Source organism: Salmo salar, chromosome ssa22 (assembly GCF_905237065.1).
Source record: "Salmo salar chromosome ssa22, Ssal_v3.1, whole genome shotgun sequence".
Taxonomy (NCBI): domain Eukaryota; kingdom Metazoa; phylum Chordata; class Actinopteri; order Salmoniformes; family Salmonidae; genus Salmo; species Salmo salar.
Genome location: NC_059463.1, coordinates 17,080,652 through 17,098,449, shown reverse-complemented (window position 1 = coordinate 17,098,449; position 17,798 = coordinate 17,080,652). Strand labels below are relative to the sequence as shown.

At 44.5% G+C, this 17,798-nt stretch overlaps 1 protein-coding gene across 1 annotated transcript; it reads left to right on the top strand.

Moving 5' to 3' along the window:
* The first annotated feature begins 15,260 nt into the window (after positions 1 to 15,260).
* On the top strand, positions 15,261 to 16,277 carry LOC123729725 (extensin-like). Its single transcript, XM_045705824.1, has 2 exons — positions 15,261 to 15,358; positions 15,665 to 16,277. Exons 1-2 carry the CDS (start codon positions 15,261 to 15,263, stop codon positions 16,275 to 16,277), a joined length of 711 nt encoding a protein of 236 aa, XP_045561780.1.
* The last annotated feature ends 1,521 nt before the right edge of the window (positions 16,278 to 17,798 follow it).

The following is a 17,798-nucleotide window of genomic DNA, read 5'->3' as shown; positions in this document are numbered from 1 at the left end:
GTGATGCCTGGGCTATGTACTTAGAATATTGCAAAATGTGCTTTCACCAAAAGCTATTTTAAAATCGGACATATCGAGTGCATAGAGGAGGTCTGTATCTATAATTCTTAAAATAATTGTTATGCTTTTTGTGAACGTTTATCGTGAGTAATTTAGTAAAATGTTAGCGAATTCCCGGAAGTTTGCGGGGGTATGCTAGTTCTGAACGTCACATGCTAATGTAAAAAGCTGGTTTTTGTTATAAATATGAACTTGATTGAACAAAACATGCATGTATTGTATAACATAATGTCCCAGGGTTGTCATCTGATGAAGATCATCAAAGGTGAGTGCTGCATTTAGCTGTCTTCTGGGTTTTGGTGACATTATATGCTGGCTTGAAAAATGGGTGTCTGATTATTTCTGGCTTGGTACTCTGCTGACATAATCTAATGTTTTGCTTTCGTTGTAAAGCCTTTTTGAAATCGGACAGTGTGGTTAGATTAACGAGAGTCTTGTCTTTAAATAGCTGTAAAATAGTCATATGTTTGAGAAATTGAAGTAATAGGATTTTTAAGGTTTTGAAAATCGCGCCACAGGCTGCCAGTGGCTGTTACGTAGGTGGGACGCAAGCGTACAACCTAGCCCATAGAGGTTAAACTAATCTATATTGAGCCTTTGGCTGATCAGTGGGCAGGGGCTAGCTGGCCTGGTATTCCGATAGGCTGAGCTAAGGTCACGCAAACTCACATTCAAAGTCAAATGCGGCATGAGCAAAGAGACCTGCTCTGACTCTGTCATCAGTTAGACAGTAAAGGTCATGGATCATAAAAATCGGACAGGGTGCCTATGAACGTAGAATGAGAACATTCTACATTGTCACCACAAAATGTCCTATTTGTTTTTAAACAAGGATTTGGTCAAGCAGTAAAGTGCATTATCTTCATGATTCCTGTAATGAAAGTGTCTGCCCTGCCGCTGTGCCTGTGCCCTCACTGGGGACTGCTGCTGTGTTGAGCAAGCCACTCTCTTCTCCCCCAATGCACTTGAGAGAAAAATGTGTTCTGATACATTGCAGTTGTGGGAATAATACATCTTTAGAAGCTTTGTCCCCTTGTCCCTGTCACACAGCTTTCTGTAGGTATAATTGTTTTTTCTCAGCTCTCAATATTCAGCGCAATAGCAACTACTTTACGACCAAGATATGGAATAGAGGTCTTCTCAGATCCTGAAATTGAGATCCGAACAGAATTGGATCTGGGAAATTCCCATCCGAGACAGACAGAACAGATTCATAATAATTAAAAAAAAACGATACCCCATCCGATTTGGATCCGAAGTGTACCAGATTGAGGTGTACCAGAGAATCGGATCCAAATTGGGTTGGGTCTGTATCGGTCCCAAATGGATCCAGAAGATAAAAAAATGCAAAAAAGATTGACTTGTCTGGCAGTGAACGTTAATGTTTCACATACATTTTCAGGTGTACAGTGCCTTCAGAAAGTATTCACACCCCTTGACTTTTTCCACATTTTGTTTTGTTACAGGCTGAATATAAAATGAATACAAAATTTGTGCTGCAATGTCTTGCGTCAATAAGTATTCAACCCCTTTGTTATGGCAAGCCTAAGTAAGTTCAGGAGTAAATATTGGTTTAACAAGTCACATAATAAGTTGCATGGACTCACTCAGAGTGCAATAATAGTGTTTAAAATGATTCTCTGTACCCCACAATTATCTGTAAGGTCCCTCAGTGAATTTCAACCACAGATTCAACCACAAAGACTAGGGAGGTTTTCCAATGCCTCACAAAGAAGGGCACCTATTGGTAGATGGGTAAAAATGAAAAAAATCAGACATCGAATATTTCATGGTGAGCATGGTGAAGTTATGAATTACACTTTTGATGGTGTATCAATACACCCAGTCGCTACAAATATTTCAGGCACCCTTCCAAACTGCTTAGCGATTTCACCATGAGTCCAATGGTGAAATAAAGAAAAAAAAGAAAACATTAAAAAAATTCTAAGCTTGTTTTCACTTTGTCATTATGGGGTATTGTATGGAGATGAGTGAGAGAAAAACATATATTTAACCTGTTTTGAATTCAGGCTGTAAAGCAGCAAAATGTGGAATAAGTCAAGTCTTGATTTGTTGTCAAAACTACAGCTTAGTATTTTCATTAATTACATCCCTAATTTAGAATGTCCAGACAAGAAGAAGGGATGGGGTGTGTGGCGGAGACACATAGGTGCGTCTCTCTCCAGAATGTGCTCTCTGTCTCCTGCCAGTTCATGCTCATTCATTATTTAATAGTTTGAATTGTTTACCCTTATTGTTAATGTTTATTTGATACATATATTTTGCTTGAGCACACATAGAAGTAGCCTACCAGGGTCGCCCGCCCGGCACCTTGACTTTTTCCACATCTTGTTGCGATACAGCCTTATTCTAAAATTGATTAAATTGTTTTTTTCCATCATCAATCTACACAAAATACCCTGTAATGACTAAGTAAAGACAGGTTTTTAGAATTTTTTGCAAATGCATTAAACTGGAATATCCCATTTACATCAGTATTTAGACCCTTTACTTAGTACTTTGTTGAAGCACCTTTGGCAGCGATTACAGCCTCAAGTATTCTTGGGTATGACGCTACAAGCTTGGCACACCTGTATTTAGGGAGTTTCTCCCATTCTTCTCTGCAGATCCTCTCAAGCTCTGTCAGGTTGGATGGGGAACTTCGCTGCACAGCTATTTTCAGGTCTCTCCAGACATGTTTGATCGGGTTGTCCTGAAGCCACTCCTGCGTTGTCTTGGCTGTGTACTTAGGGTCGTTGTCCTGTTGGAAGGTGAACCTTCGCCCCAGTCTGAAGTCCAAGGATCTCTCTGTACTTTGCTCTGTTCGTCTTTCCCTCGATCCTGACTACTCTCCCAGTCCCTGCCGGTGAGAAACATCCCCACAGCATAATGCTGCCACCACCATGCTTCACCGTAGGGATGGTGCCAGGTTTCCCCCAGACGTGACGCTTGGCATTCAGGCCAAAGAGTTTAATCTTGATTTCATCAGAACAGAGAATCTTGTTTCTCATGGTCAGTCCTTCAGGTGCCTTTTGGCATACTCCAAGCGGGCTGTCATGTGCCTTTTACTCAGGAGTGGTTTCCGTCTGGCCACTCTACCATAAAGGCCTGATTGGTGGAGTGCTGCAGAGACGGTTGTCCTTCTGGAAGGTTCTCCCATCTCCACAGAGGAACTATGGAGCTCTGTCAGAGTGACCATTGGGTTCTTGGTCACCTCCCTGACGAAGGCCCTTCTCCCCCGATTGCTCAGTTTGGCCGGGCGCCAACTTCTTCCATTTAAGAATGATGGAGGCCACTGTGTTCTTGGAGACCTTCAATGCTGCAGAAATGTTTTGGTACCCTTCCCCAGATCTGTGTCTCAACACAATCCTGTCTTGACACAATCCTGTCTCGACGCTCTATGGACAATTTCTTCGACCTCATGGCATGGTTTTTGCTCTGACATGCACTTTCAACTGTGTGGCCTTATATAAACAGGTGTCACAGTTGTTGTCGGTGAATGAGGACCAAAACGCAGCAGGTACGTGAATGCTCATCTTGATTTTTAATTACTCTCAAAAATGAACATACCAAATAACGAAAAAACGAACACTCGACAAATAAACAGTCTGGTAAGGCACAAGGCTATACACAGAATAATCACCCACAAATCACACATACAAACACACCCTAATATATGGAACTCTCAATCAAAGGCAGATAGACAACACCTGCCTTCAACTGAGAGTCCCAACCCCAATCAACCAAACATAGAAACACACAACCTAGACTAACCATAGAATTACTAAACATAAACCAAAACCCGGAATTACTAAATCAAACACCCTTTACACAAAACACACCACCCCGAACCACAGAAAACAAATACCCCCTGCCACGCCCTGACCAAACTACAAAACAATTAACCTTATATACTGGCCAGGACGTGACAGTACTCCCCTTAAAGGTGCTACCCCAGAAGCACCTTAACAAAAAATAACCCCAAGCAACACCAACAAAAAGTCCCCTTTTCTAAAGGGAGGGAAGGGAGGGTGGCTGCCGTCAACGACGGCACTGTGCTACACCCCCTCCCCAACCCACCTATTTCTGGAGGTGGCTCTGGCTCCGGCCGTTCCAGGCTGTCGGGCCACTCTGGCTTCGCCGGGGGGCAGTCGGGGCAGTCTGGCAATTCGGGAGAGTCTGGGCAGTCTGGCAATTCGGGACAGTCGGGGCAGTCTGGCAATTCGGGAGAGTCTGGGCAGTCTGGCAATTCGGGACAGTCTGGGCAGTCTGGCAATTCGGGACAGTCTGGGCAGTCTGGCAATTCGGGACAGTCTGGGCAGTCTGGCAATTCGGGACAGTCTGGGCAGTCTGGCAATTCGGGACAGTCTGGGCAGTCTGGCAATTCGGGACAGTCTGGGCAGTCTGGCAATTCGGGACAGTCTGGGCAGTCTGGCCACTCCGGCAGTTCAGGGCAGTCTGGCCACTCCGGCAGTTCAGGGCAGTCTGGCCACTCCGGCAGTTCAGGGCAGTCTGGCCACTCCGGCAGTTCAGGGCAGTCTGGCCACTCCGGCAGTTCAGCGCAGTCTGGCCACTCCGGCAGTTCAGGGCAGTCTGGCCACTCCGGCAGTTCAGCGCAGTCTGGCCACTCCGGCAGTTCAGCGCAGTCTGGCCACTCCGGCAGTTCAGCGCAGTCTGGCCACTCCGGCAGTTCAGCGCAGTCTGGCCACTCCGGCAGTTCAGCGCAGTCTGGCCACTCCGGCAGTTCAGCGCAGTCTGGCCACTCCGGCAGTTCAGCGCAGTCCGACCACTCCGGCAGTTCAGCGCAGTCTGGCCACTCCGGCAGTTCAGCGCAGTCTGACCACTCCGGCAGTTCAGCGCAGTCTGACCTCTCTGGCGACTGTTGACTGGCGGGCAGCTCTGACGACTGTTGACTGGCGGGCAGCTCTGACGACTGTTGACTGGCGGGCAGCTCTGACGACTGTTGACTGGCGGGCAGCTCTGACGATGACTGTTGACTGGCGGGCAGCTCTGACGATGACTGTTGACTGGCGGGCAGCTCTGACGATGACTGTTGACTGGCGGGCAGCTCTGACGATGACTGTTGACTGGCGGGCAGCTCTGACGATGACTGTTGACTGGCGGGCAGCTCTGATGATGACTGTTGACTGGCGGGCAGCTCTGATGAAGACTGTTGACTGGCGAGGCTGGGTTGACGACTTGTAGCCTGGTGCGTGGTGCTGGTACTGGGATTACCAGATTATGTACACGCACCTCCAGGCTAGTGCGGGAGCGGGAACAGGACGAGTCGGACTGGGTTGACGCACTTCCGGGTCCGCACGAGAGACAGGAGCTGGAAACCCAGGGCTATGGAGGCGCACAGCCGGTCTAGATCTTACCTCCTGCACAACCCGCCTTGGCTGGATGGAACTAGTAGCCCTGTACGAGCGGGGTGCTCGTACAGGGCAGACTGGGCTGTGCAGGGGCCTGATGGTAGCCGTGCGTAGAGCGGGAGTTGGGTAGCCTGGTCCTCGGAGGCGTACCGGCGACCAGATGCGCTGCGCAGGCATCCTCCTACCAGGCTGGATGCCCGCTCTAGCACGGCACCTGCGAGGGGCTGGAATAACGCGCGCACCGGACTGTGCGTGCGTATGGGTGAGATAGTGCGCTCCTCAGCGAAACATAGCGCTCTCCACCCCATACGCTCCTCCATATAACCACGAGTAGCTGGCTTCCGGCTCTTCTTACGCCTAGCCAAACTACCCGTGTGCCCCCCCAAAATTTTCTTGGGGGTGCCTCTCGTGCTTCTCCTTCAGCGTGTACTTGGCCTCGTACCACCGCCTCTCTGCCTTGGCTGCCTCAATTTCCCCCTGCGGGCGTCGATAATCCCCAGCCTGATGCCAGGGTCCGGCCCCGTCCAGAACTTCCTCCCAAGTCCACTTCTCCCGCCAGTCCAACTCGAACTCCGTCTGCTCCTTCCTCTGCTGCTTGGTCCTTTGGTGGTGGGTGATTCTGTCACAGTTGTTGTCGGTGAATGAGGACCAAAACGCAGCAGGTACGTGAATGCTCATCTTGATTTTTAATTACTCTCAAAAATGAACATACCAAATAACGAAAAAACGAACACTCGACAAATAAACAGTCTGGTAAGGCACAAGGCTATACACAGAATAATCACCCACAAATCACACATACAAACACACCCTAATATATGGAACTCTCAATCAAAGGCAGATAGACAACACCTGCCTTCAACTGAGAGTCCCAACCCCAATCAACCAAACATAGAAACACACAACCTAGACTAACCATAGAATTACTAAACATAAACCAAAACCCGGAATTACTAAATCAAACACCCTTTACACAAAACACACCACCCCGAACCACAGAAAACAAATACCCCCTGCCACGCCCTGACCAAACTACAAAACAATTAACCTTATATACTGGCCAGGACGTGACAACAGGTGTGTTCCTTTCCAAATCATGTCCAAGCAATTGAATTTACCACAGGTGGACTCCAGTTAAGTTGTAGAAACATGTCAAGGATGATCAATAGGAACAGGATGTAGGAACAGGAGCTCAATTTCGAGTCTCATAGCAAATGATCTGAGTACTTATGTAAATAAGATTTTATTCATTTGCAAACATTTCTAAAAACCTGTTTTTGCTTTGTCATTATGGGGTACTGTGTGTAGATTGATGAGGGAAACAATTTATTTAATCAATTTTAGAATAAGGCTATAACGTAACAAAATGTGGACAACGTTAAGCTGTCTGAATACTTTCTAAATGCGCTGTATTTAGGCTATTTTTATCAGGATATTTTCTTCTTAAAATATAATTTAGGATCTGGAAGATTAGTGCATTCATCTGTCTCCTCCGGTTTCTAATCTTCTTCTTCATGGCATTTGGCATCTAACATGTTGCATTACCTCCCCCAACTGAACTTTCATAATAATCCATTACACTTTGTGATACAACACAGGAAAAATTTCATAAAAATAAAACAATGTATTTTTTATCACCCTAACAACTAACCCAACACTCAGTAAAACCCATTACCCCATTCCACTACTTTAACCCTATCTGATTCTACCCCAGGCCAATGACCTGAGAGGACGGGACACTACCACTCAACACGCCCTGTAACTCTTCTGAAGTCAAATCTCCTACCCCCAAGTACTTCTCAGCAGCTGCCACCACAACATCTATTTTCTGTGATTCATGTTCCATCTCTGCGATACAGTGGATAACCTTTTCTATGAATGCTAAGAAGCCAACCTTACTGAAACATATATCACTCATTGCCTATCCCTCTGTTCTGGCACAGATCTACTATTCACAGGGATCCTCTCAGAATCCCTCACCCTTTATCCACCCTCCACTACCTTCTTCACTGCCTCAGCATACGACATCAAATAAAATAAAATTGTACATTTTATTGGTCACATACACATATTTCAGCAGATGTTGTTGCGGGTGTAGCAAAATGCTTGTACTACTCCGACCCTGGCCACCTCAACATGCCTCTCTCACACCAGACACCTCCGATCCCCAGACCATTTCTATTCTGTCTAAATAAACCATTGAAAAAGGTGGAATTCCACCAAAAATATTCTCCACGGGCCCTTATCATCAATCAATATTTAGGCTATAAACTACTGGCATTTGATTGTATGAGAGACAGTCTGTAAAAAAAAAGAAGTGTTTTGATGCTACCTTTTACATGCACTGAAACCCCAACATGTGTTTTCACATCTCTTAAAAGCACAAATATTCAGATTGAAGAACCACTACTTCGATTCTGCTTTAAAACCCTTTTCGTGCATCATAAGTTTACATAAAATAAAACTCCAAACATCAGATCTCTGGTTAGGTGCAATACTTTTCATGGTTTCATTACACAATTGTGATGTTTTGAGTCTTTCTATTTTTAGTAGTAGTCGAATTGTCAACCCAAAATCCATCACAATCACTGGATTAGGTTGCAGATCAACCTATGATTTTGGGTCCGACCAAATCATGGGCTGATGCCACCAACTGTAAAAGTTAGTGGCGCCAGTGATACCAGGGGAAAATGTTAGCCTGGATCCCTTTAATGGTAATTAACACTTATGGTAGGCTAGGTGTTGATTCAGAGGAAAACATGACAGGCACTAATTTGCAATATAGCCTAAGTCGTTAGCTTGGCTTTTATAATGTATAAGGTTAAGTAGACAGGCAGACAGGCAGACAGACAGAGAACAATAAAAAGCACAGAGTGACAGCAGAGAAGATGCTGTATGTGTGGGGATGGGGTGTGTGTGTATGCCTGGTGTTCAAATCAAATGTTATTGGTCACATACACATGGTTAGCAGGTGTTAATGTGAGTGTAGCGAAATGCTTGTAGTGTAGCGAAATGCTTGTTGGCGGCGCCGCACGGAGTGATGTGGGCTGGTGTGGATAAAATGCCTGTGCTGAATTCTTGTCCCTGTCCGCCCCTTGGTTACAGAGAGAAAAGCCTGCAATCAGCTAAACCCATGGCTTGCATTCACCTCCACTGAGGGAATTCTAGAATCTGATAGCAGTTCTCTCCCATCTATATACGCTATTGAAACTAAAGCCCAGCTGTATCAACTAGCCTGTTATTAATTACCATGTTATTGCCTTGGTGGCACAGCAGCACCAAACATCCCTCTCACTTTGATGGTATACCAGAGATAGGGAACCCCCTGATGAAAACAAAGCTATTTTGAATGTGGGAACGAAGCTATGGAGGTTTAGACTGAGGAGAGTGTAACAATAAACTATCAATGAAACATTCCAATGCTCTGATGCAGGTACACATCCTGGGCTTTGAGTTCTTTATTCAATCACATCTTAGAGGGTTCTTTACCTCCATCAGAATGCTCTGCTAATTAGTAATGTCCAAGTATTTATTATTATCATGTTTCAACATCAGTTATACTCAGCCATCACCTTAGCTTTTGGCATTTGAAATAGAGCAGTTTGTTTCACTGCTATGAATGCCAAGTGTAACAAGTACAATAGCTACTGTATATAAGATTCATGATGCATCAAGCTCTTCGCTTTTTCAAGCTGTACAGCTAATCAGAACAAATAATTATCCATGTGAAGTAGCATCCATACATTTTCATTCAGGGCAGATGTTTTTGATATATGTGTCGACCAAAGCTCTTTTACCAGGCTAATAAAGAGTGCAGCCCACAAACACCAAAGTAGCATCCAACCTTTACTGCCATTTAGTCAGTTATTTAAATGTTGGGTATTTTTTCAGATGTTTAGACAATCATATGCCAACTTTGAAGCTTTGAATAGCATAAACGAAGCTATCAAAAAAGTTACACAATTATAGTTTAGAAATGTATTTTTCACAGTTTTCCGTGCTGATAGTCTCTCGGCTTGTTAGTAGAAAAGTGAAGCTGGAGCTTTCTTTTCTCTGCAGGTGGTAAGGCTCCACTATGATTGTGTCTCTCTGGCAGAACTTTGATTCAGATGTCTCTGGGTTTTGTGGTAGGGGAGAAAATAATACAACTGAGAGATCAGTTTAATGCTGAAGTGGATGGCATGCACAACTGCCAAATCCATTGAGTCACACAGCTGGGTTTCATGCAGAAGAAGTTCACATTTTTTGTTTGTCTGCAGTGTGGGTCATGCCTGTCAGTTGTGCATCATTTGTTGTTTTATTCATGTACTGCAGTGTGTGACACAGCCTTTCTGTGGTGCGTTATTACGAGACAGTTACACAAATGGTCTGATACGAACAACAAAGTGGTATTGAAATTAAACATGAGCCAACAAACTTCTACTTTTGTAACAGAGGATGAATAACCACCAATACATAAAATGTATGCACACATGACTAAATCGCTTTGGATGAAAGCATCTGCTAAATGGCATAGATATGTATTATTATCTGCATGCGTATTATCATGATGTGTGACTGAACCATCTGTACAGTATGATCTTTTTATCTCTGAATAGTAATCTCAAAGAATAAATCTGTCAGCTCCTAAGGTTATTATTCCTTAGCAAACTCCATCTCTGTTCTGTCTTAGCTGTCAAGGTCTCATAATTTTTTCTTGGTATGAAAACATTTCATATTTGCCTTGGTGACAAACTTCTGTCTCCATGTTGTTTTTTCTCCAAATGAAGTAATGGAAATGCCATTGTTCTTGGTTAGCAGTGTACTGTAAGTGATTGAAGAGAGAGTGCACTGTATCAATGTGCAAATATATTTAATAGTAAAATGCATCTCTTTTCCAGTTCCATCTTTTCTCTTATTTTTTCTAGTGGAGAGTTGCTTTTAAACGAGTGCAAAAGGATGATGTGACATCAACAGTGATCTTTTTTTGTCACCCCCCTATTCCCAAAGTTCAATTGCTAATGAGCGTTAACCTGTAAAAAGCGAAGCCATCGTAACATAGCAGAGAAGCGACTACAGCCCGGATGAATAGGGAGCCTGACAGTTGACAGTGAGAGGGAGAGAGATAGAGAGATGAATGGAAAGAAACATAACTGCAGTATGCTGAATAATTTAGTACGCAGTCCCCAGTACAGATCTGACTACTCCTTCATTTAGAAAGATTAACAGATCTACAAATCACTCTGGTGTCAATCTTTTGCACTTTTCTGTGAACTAAAACTATGAATAATTCTTCTTTCATATCTCCCACTGTAGTTACTCTTTTTATGGGTCCCCCTCTCTTCATCCCTATTCTTTTCATTTTTAAAGAGCGAGATGCATTTGGTATCTGTGCAGTCAGTACCTGTGGTTTAATGAATGTTATTTATGTGTGCTGCCCTTATCTCCCTTATTCAAGGCAGCAACTTTTGAAACAGATTGATTAAAAAAGCATCATTTGTGCTGGCCTCAGAACTGCATAATGATAAAACATAGTGTGATACAGTGATACAGATAGGTGAGTCATACTTTGTTGATGTTTAGGTCAACAGGAGACAACTCATCCACCTCATCCACCTCCCACAGGATATTGAATTAATCAGTGCTACTGTTTGTTCAACTATGTCAAAAAATCTAACATGTACCAAAAATAGCATCCTAACATTTCATTAATCCAGAAATTTCCAAGAGGGAATGGGAATGCCACTGACAACGCCTACATTTCTTTATTTATCCTATTCATTTGCAGTATTCACTCCCACCACTTGATTGAGACATTTCCCAAACTCTCCTGTTGCCTTAGTGATGAGTGTCATCCCTCTACCCACAGTAACACACTGGTCTGCTTCACCTGTTTCATTAAATATTATTATCTTCCAAACTTATCTTCCAAACTGCATTCTTATATTATTTTTACATGTTTTATTGTCAGTGCAGTGAAATGTGTTGATTTACAGCAGGGGCGTCCAACTAATTCCATTGACGGCCTAGTGTCTGCTGGTTTTTGGTTTTTCCTTTCAATTAAGCCCTAGACCAGGTATTCCCAAACTGGGGTACGCGCAATGCCGTCGGGGGTACACCACATAAAAATGTGATTCACATTTTAATACATTTTTTTCAAAAATTTTTTATTTTTATTCTTCACTTTTTCAAACAGTACATTTATATTTTCCAACGGGGCTATACATTTGGGTGAGGTTTTTTTCTCGCCTGAGTAGCCTCAATTTACTGCCAAAAATACAATTAAACCATCTAGTGTTCAGCGAAATAACAACACAATATCAAATACAGGTAGCCTAGTCAAATAATGAACATCCAATCACATTAACCGTTGCTCTCTCGCGGGAAACCTTCACTCTTGCGCAGACATTTAGAAATTAAACATGACAATTTGAAAAATAAGCCACGGGAGTTTGAGAGAGAATAAAGACGACTTTCGAGTAGTAAGACGTATAAAAACAACAGATACAGTTGAAGTCGGAAGTTTACATACACTTAGGTTGGAATCATTAAAACTAATTTTCCAACCACTCCAACAATTTCTTATTAACAAACTAGAGTTTTGGCAAGTCAGTTAGGACATCTACTTTGTGCATGACACAAGTAATTTTTCCAACAATTGTTTACAGACAGATTATTTCACTTATAACTCACTGTATCACAATTCCAATGGGTTAGAAGTTTACATACACTAAGTTGACTGTGCCTTTAAACAGCTTGGACAATTCCAGAAAATAATGTCATGGCTTTAGAAGCTTCTGATAGGCTAATGACATAATGACATAATTTGAGCCAATTGGAGGTGTACCTGTGGATGTATTTCAAGGCATACCTTCAAATTAGTGCCTCTTTGCTTGACATCATGGTAAAATCAAAAGAATTCAGCCTAGACCTCTGAAAAACAATTGTAGACCTCCACAAGTCTGGTTCATCCTTGGGAGCAATTTTCAAACGCCTGAAGGTACCACGTTCATCTGTACAAACAATAGTACGCAAATATAAACACCATGGGACCACGCAGTCATCATACCACTCAGGAAGGAAACTCGTTCTGTCTCCTAGAGATAAACGTACTTTGGTGCAAAAAGTGCAAATTACTCCCAGAACAACAGCAAAGGACCTTGTGAAGATGCTGGAGGAAACAGGCACAAAAGTATCTATATCCACAGTAAAACGAGTCCTATATCGACATAACCTGAAAGGCCACTCAGCAAGGAAGAAGCCACTGCTCCAAAACCGCCATAAAAAAGCCAGACTACGGTTTGCAACTGCACATGGGGACAAAGATCGTGTTTTTTGGAGAAATGTCCTCTGGTCTGATGAAACAAAAATAGAACTGTTTGGCCATAATGACCATTGTTATGTTTGGAGGGAAAAGGGGGAGGCTTGCAAGCCGAAGAACACCATCCCAACCATGAAGCACGGGGGTGGCAGCATCATGTTGTGCTTTGCTGAAGGAGGGACTGGTGCACTTCACAAAATAGATGGCATCATGAAGCAGGAAAATTATGTGGATATATTGAAGCAAAATCTCAAGACATCAGTCAGGAAGTTAAAGCTTGGTCGTAAATGGGTCTTCCAAATGGACAATGACCCCAAGCATACTTCCAATGTTGTGGCAAAATGATTTAAGGAAAACAAAGTCAAGGTATTGGAGTTGCCATCACAAAGCCCTGACCTCAATCCCATAGAACATTTGAGGGCAGAACTGAAAAAGCGTGTGCGAGCAAGGAGGCCTACAAAGGAGGAATGGGCCAAAATTCACCCAACTTATTGTGGGAAGCTTGTGGAAGGCTATCCGAAACGTTTGACCCAAGTTAAACAATTTAAAGGCAATGCTACCAAATACTAATTCAGTGTATGTAAACTTCTGACCCACTGGGAATGTGATGAAAGAAATAAAAGCTGAAATAAATCATTCTCTCTACTATTATTCTGACATTTCACATTCTTAAAATAAAGTGGTGATCCTAACTGACCTAAGACGGGGAATTTTTACTAGGATTAAATGTCAGGAATTGTGAAAAACTGAGTATAAATGTAGTTGGCTAAGGTGTATGTAAACTTCTGACTTCAACTGTACCATTAATAAGAAGGTTCTAGAAGCGTCTTATATGGTGAGCTACCGAGTGGCTGGCCAGGACAGGCAAGCCCCTTACTATTGTGGAGGACTTAATTCCTCCTGCTGCCGCGGATATGGCTGGGACAATGCTTGGGGAAAAGGCCAAAAAAACAACCCACTTGGGTACACTGCAGCATCCGAGAGGCTCTTGCTGCCAAAGGAATGCCTGACAGTTTGAAAGACGTTTTGGACACTACAGTGAAAATGGTTAACTTTGTTAAAGCAAGGCAATTGAACTCTCGTGTATTTTATGCACTATACAATGATATGGGCAGAGACCATGTAACGCTTTTATCAAGGGACAAAGTATTGACACGTTTTTTTCAATTGAGAGACGAGCATAAAGTTTTCTTTACTGACCGTAATTTTCAGTTGTCTGACTGCTTGCACGATGACGAGTTTCTAACACAACTCGCCTATCTGGGTGATGTTTTTTTCTCGCCTGAATGATCAGAATCTAAGATTACATAGACTCTCCGCAACTATATTCAATGTGCGGGACAAAATTGAGGCTATGACTAATGTCACGAATCCCACCGAAGGTGGCTCCCCTGCCTGTTTGGGCGGCGCTCGGCGGTCGTCGTCGCCGGTCTACTAGCTGCCGCTGATCCCTTTTTCCTTTTCTGTTTGTTCGGTCTTATTGGTTGCACCTGTTCCCTGTTTTGTTTCTTGATTTGTGTTTATTTAAGCCTGTTAGGCCCGCCCAGGTTTGTGCGGGATTATTTCTCTGTTTGTTGTTGGATGTGCTGGCTGGCGCCTTATTTCTCTCCGGACTGTTTTGCCCTGTGTTTTTGGGCTGGTCTACTTTGTGACGTGCCCTCTGTTTTTGGCGTGACCGTTTTGTGCCGGAGAAATAAAGACGTTATACTTACCCTCTGCTCTCTGCGCCTGACTCCAACCACCACTCCTAGGAATCCCTGACAACTAAGAAGTTGGAGCTCTTTTCTGTCTGCATTAATAAGGACAACACACAGGTCTTTCCATCATTGTTGTCACGTTCTGACCTGTAAAGGTGTTATTTGTTAGTGTTTAGTATGGTCAGGACGTGGCAGGGGGTATTTTGTTTATATGTTTCGGGGATTGTTAGTCTATGTGTATAGACAAGGGGTGTTTGATTAGAGTGGTCTAGAGTTTTGGTATATGTTCTATGTTAGGGCATTTTCTACGTTTATTCTAGTCACTCTGTTTCTATGTGCAGTTTTGTTCTTGACCTTCAATTAGAAGCAGCGGCTCCTCGTTGCTTCTGATTGAAGGTCCTATAATTAGGGGTTTGTTTGTATTGTGGATTGTGGGTAGTTGTATTCTGTTTTGTGCTATCACCTGACAGAACTGTTAGTGTCATTTCCGTTAATTGTATACGTGTTTCATTTGTTTCTCCTTCCTCAATATTAAAAGGAAGATGAGTATACACTTCCCTGTTGCGTCTTGGTCCTCCACACACGACACTCGTTACAGAACTACCCACCAGACCCGGACCAAGCAACAGAAGAGGGAGCAGCCAAGGTAGCTGGAGAATTACAGGGAATCGTGGTCATTTGAGGAAATCCTGGCGGGAGAAGGTCCGTGGCGAAGGAACGGTGAGGACCGGGAGAAGTACGTTGGGACATGGCTAGCAAGGAAGCCTGAGAGGCAGCCCCAATAAAAAAAATTGGGGGGGGGGGCACACGGGGTGGGTGGCTGGGCAAAGGATGCCCCTGAAGCCAACACCTTGTGCTTATTATGGGGAGCACATGGAGTGGAGAGCGCCGAAGTACGAAGAGGTACGCAAAATCTCACCCATGCGCACGTACAGTCCGGTGCGTGTGATCTCAGCCCCAAGCAAAGGCCGTGCTAGAGTGGGCATCCAGCCTGGAAGGAGGATGCCAGCCCAATACGTCTGGCCACTGGTACGCCTCCGTAGTCCAGGCTACAGGACACCTCCTCTACGCACGGCGACCATCAGGCCCCTGCATAGCCCAGTCCGCCCTGTACCAGCACCTCAAACGTACAGGGCTACTACTGCCATCCAGCCAGGACAGGTTGTGCAGGAGGTGAGCTCGAGACTTCCGGTACTCACCCAAGGCCCGGTGTATCCTACTCCTGCTCCTTGTAGAAGCCCTCAGGTGCGTGTATCCAGTCTGGCTCCTCCAAAGCCAGCACCGCGCACCACGTTTCCCGAGCGGCAGCCTAGTCCAGCTCGACCTATTCCGGCTCCCCGCACAAGCCTACAGGTGAGTGTCTCCAGTCTGACTCCCCCGAAGCCAGCACTGCACACCAGGCTTCCCGAGCGGCAGCCCAGCCCAACTCGTCCTACTCTTGCCCCTAGCACTAGCCCTGAGGTACGTGGGCCTAGTCCGGCGTCCCCTACGCCAGCCCCACGTACCAGGCCTTCAGTGCACGCACCTCGCCCAGATGGCACAGCGACAGCGTCTCGCCCAGAGTGCCCAGCGACAGCGCCTAACCCAGAGTGGCAGACAACAGCGTCTCAGTCAGAGAGCCCGACGACAGTGCCTCAGCCCGAGTGTCCGGCACCTATGCCCGAGAGAGAATTGGCCCACAGTCCACGGCCAGAGTCACACGACAGTCCAGTGCAACCAGAGTCGCCCGTAGCGAGGGTCCCAAGTCCGAGGTCGACAAAGAGGGACCTCGCCCCAGAGTCTGCCAAGAAGAGGGGTGAGCAAGTGGCGGAGCGAGGAATACGTCCCGCTCCAGAGCCACCTCCGTAGGGACAAGTATGCGGGAAGGGGGGAGCGTTGCAGAGGCATCGTCGGTGATGGTGGCCGCCCTCCCTTCCCTCCCATATAAATTGGGATTTTTTTGTTTTGGGGTTTATTTTTGTATTTTCCTTTTGTTAGGTGCATCCGGGGTTTGCACCTTTGGGGGGTTGTACTGTCACGTTCTGACCTGTAAAGGTGTTATTTGTTAGTGTTTAGTATGGTCAGGACGTGGCAGGGGGTATTTTGTTTATATGTTTCGGGGATTGTTAGTCTATGTGTATAGACAAGGGGTGTTTGATTAAAGTGGTCTAGAGTTTTGGTATATGTTCTATGTTAGGGCATTTTCTATGTTTATTCTAGTCACTCTGTTTCTATGTGCAGTTTTGTTCTTGACCTTCAATTGGAAGCAGCGGCTCCTCGTTGCTTCTGATTGAAGGTCCTATAATTAGGGGTTTGTTTGTATTGTGGGTAGTTGTATTCTGTTTTGTGCTTATCACCTGACAGAACTGTTAGTGTAGTTTCCGTTAATTGTATACGTGTTTCATTTGTTTCTCCTTCCTCAATATTAAAAGGAAGATGAGTATTTTCACGTCCTGGCCAGTATAAGGATGAATTGTTATTGTAGTTTGGTCAGGACGTGGCAGAGGGTATTTGGTTTATGTGGTTCGGGGTGGTGGTTTTTCTAAAAAGGGCATTTGATTTATGTATTCCGGGGATTTTGGGCACTGTTCCTTGTTTATGTAATTCTATGTTTAGTCTAGGTAATCTGTTTCTATGTTGAGTTAATTGGGGTGGACTTCCAATTGAAGGCAGCTGTGTGGTGTTGCCTTTGATTGGAAGTCCTATATTAGTTGGGTGTGTTTGTCTGTGTAATTGTGGGAGATTGTTTCTTGTTTAGCGTGTATGAGCCTGAGAAGACTGTCGGTATATCGTGAGTTCGTTTTGTTGTTTTTGTGTTCATTTTGATTTAATAAATGTTCAAAATGAACAAACACAGTCCTGCTGCATTTTGGTCCTCCTTCACCGACGATAACCGTGACAAGTATACACTTCCCTGTTGCGTCTTGGTCCTCCACACACGACAAGCGTTACAATTGTTAGATTTTTTTGTGTGCAAATGAACTCCAGCTTACGGACAATGTCAAATAAGATGTAGTGAAGAAACAGAGTGAGCTGGGTACGGAATTATGCAGGTACTTTCCCGAAACGGACGACACAAACAACTGGATTCGTTGTCCCTTTCATGCCCTGCCTCCAGTCCACTTACCGAGAGAGCCTCTTCGAAAATGCAATAAGCGGTTCTGTGAAAATTGAATTTAATCAGAAGCCACTGACAGATTTCTGGATAGAGCTGCACTCAGAGTTTCTTGCCTTGGCAAAACGCACTGTTAAGACACTGATTCCCTTTGCAACCATGTACCTATGTGAGAGTGTCACGTCCTGGCCAGTATATAAGGTTAATTGTTTTGTAGTTTGGTCAGGGCGTGGCAGGGGGTATTTGTTTTATGTGGTTCGGGGTGGTGTGTTTGT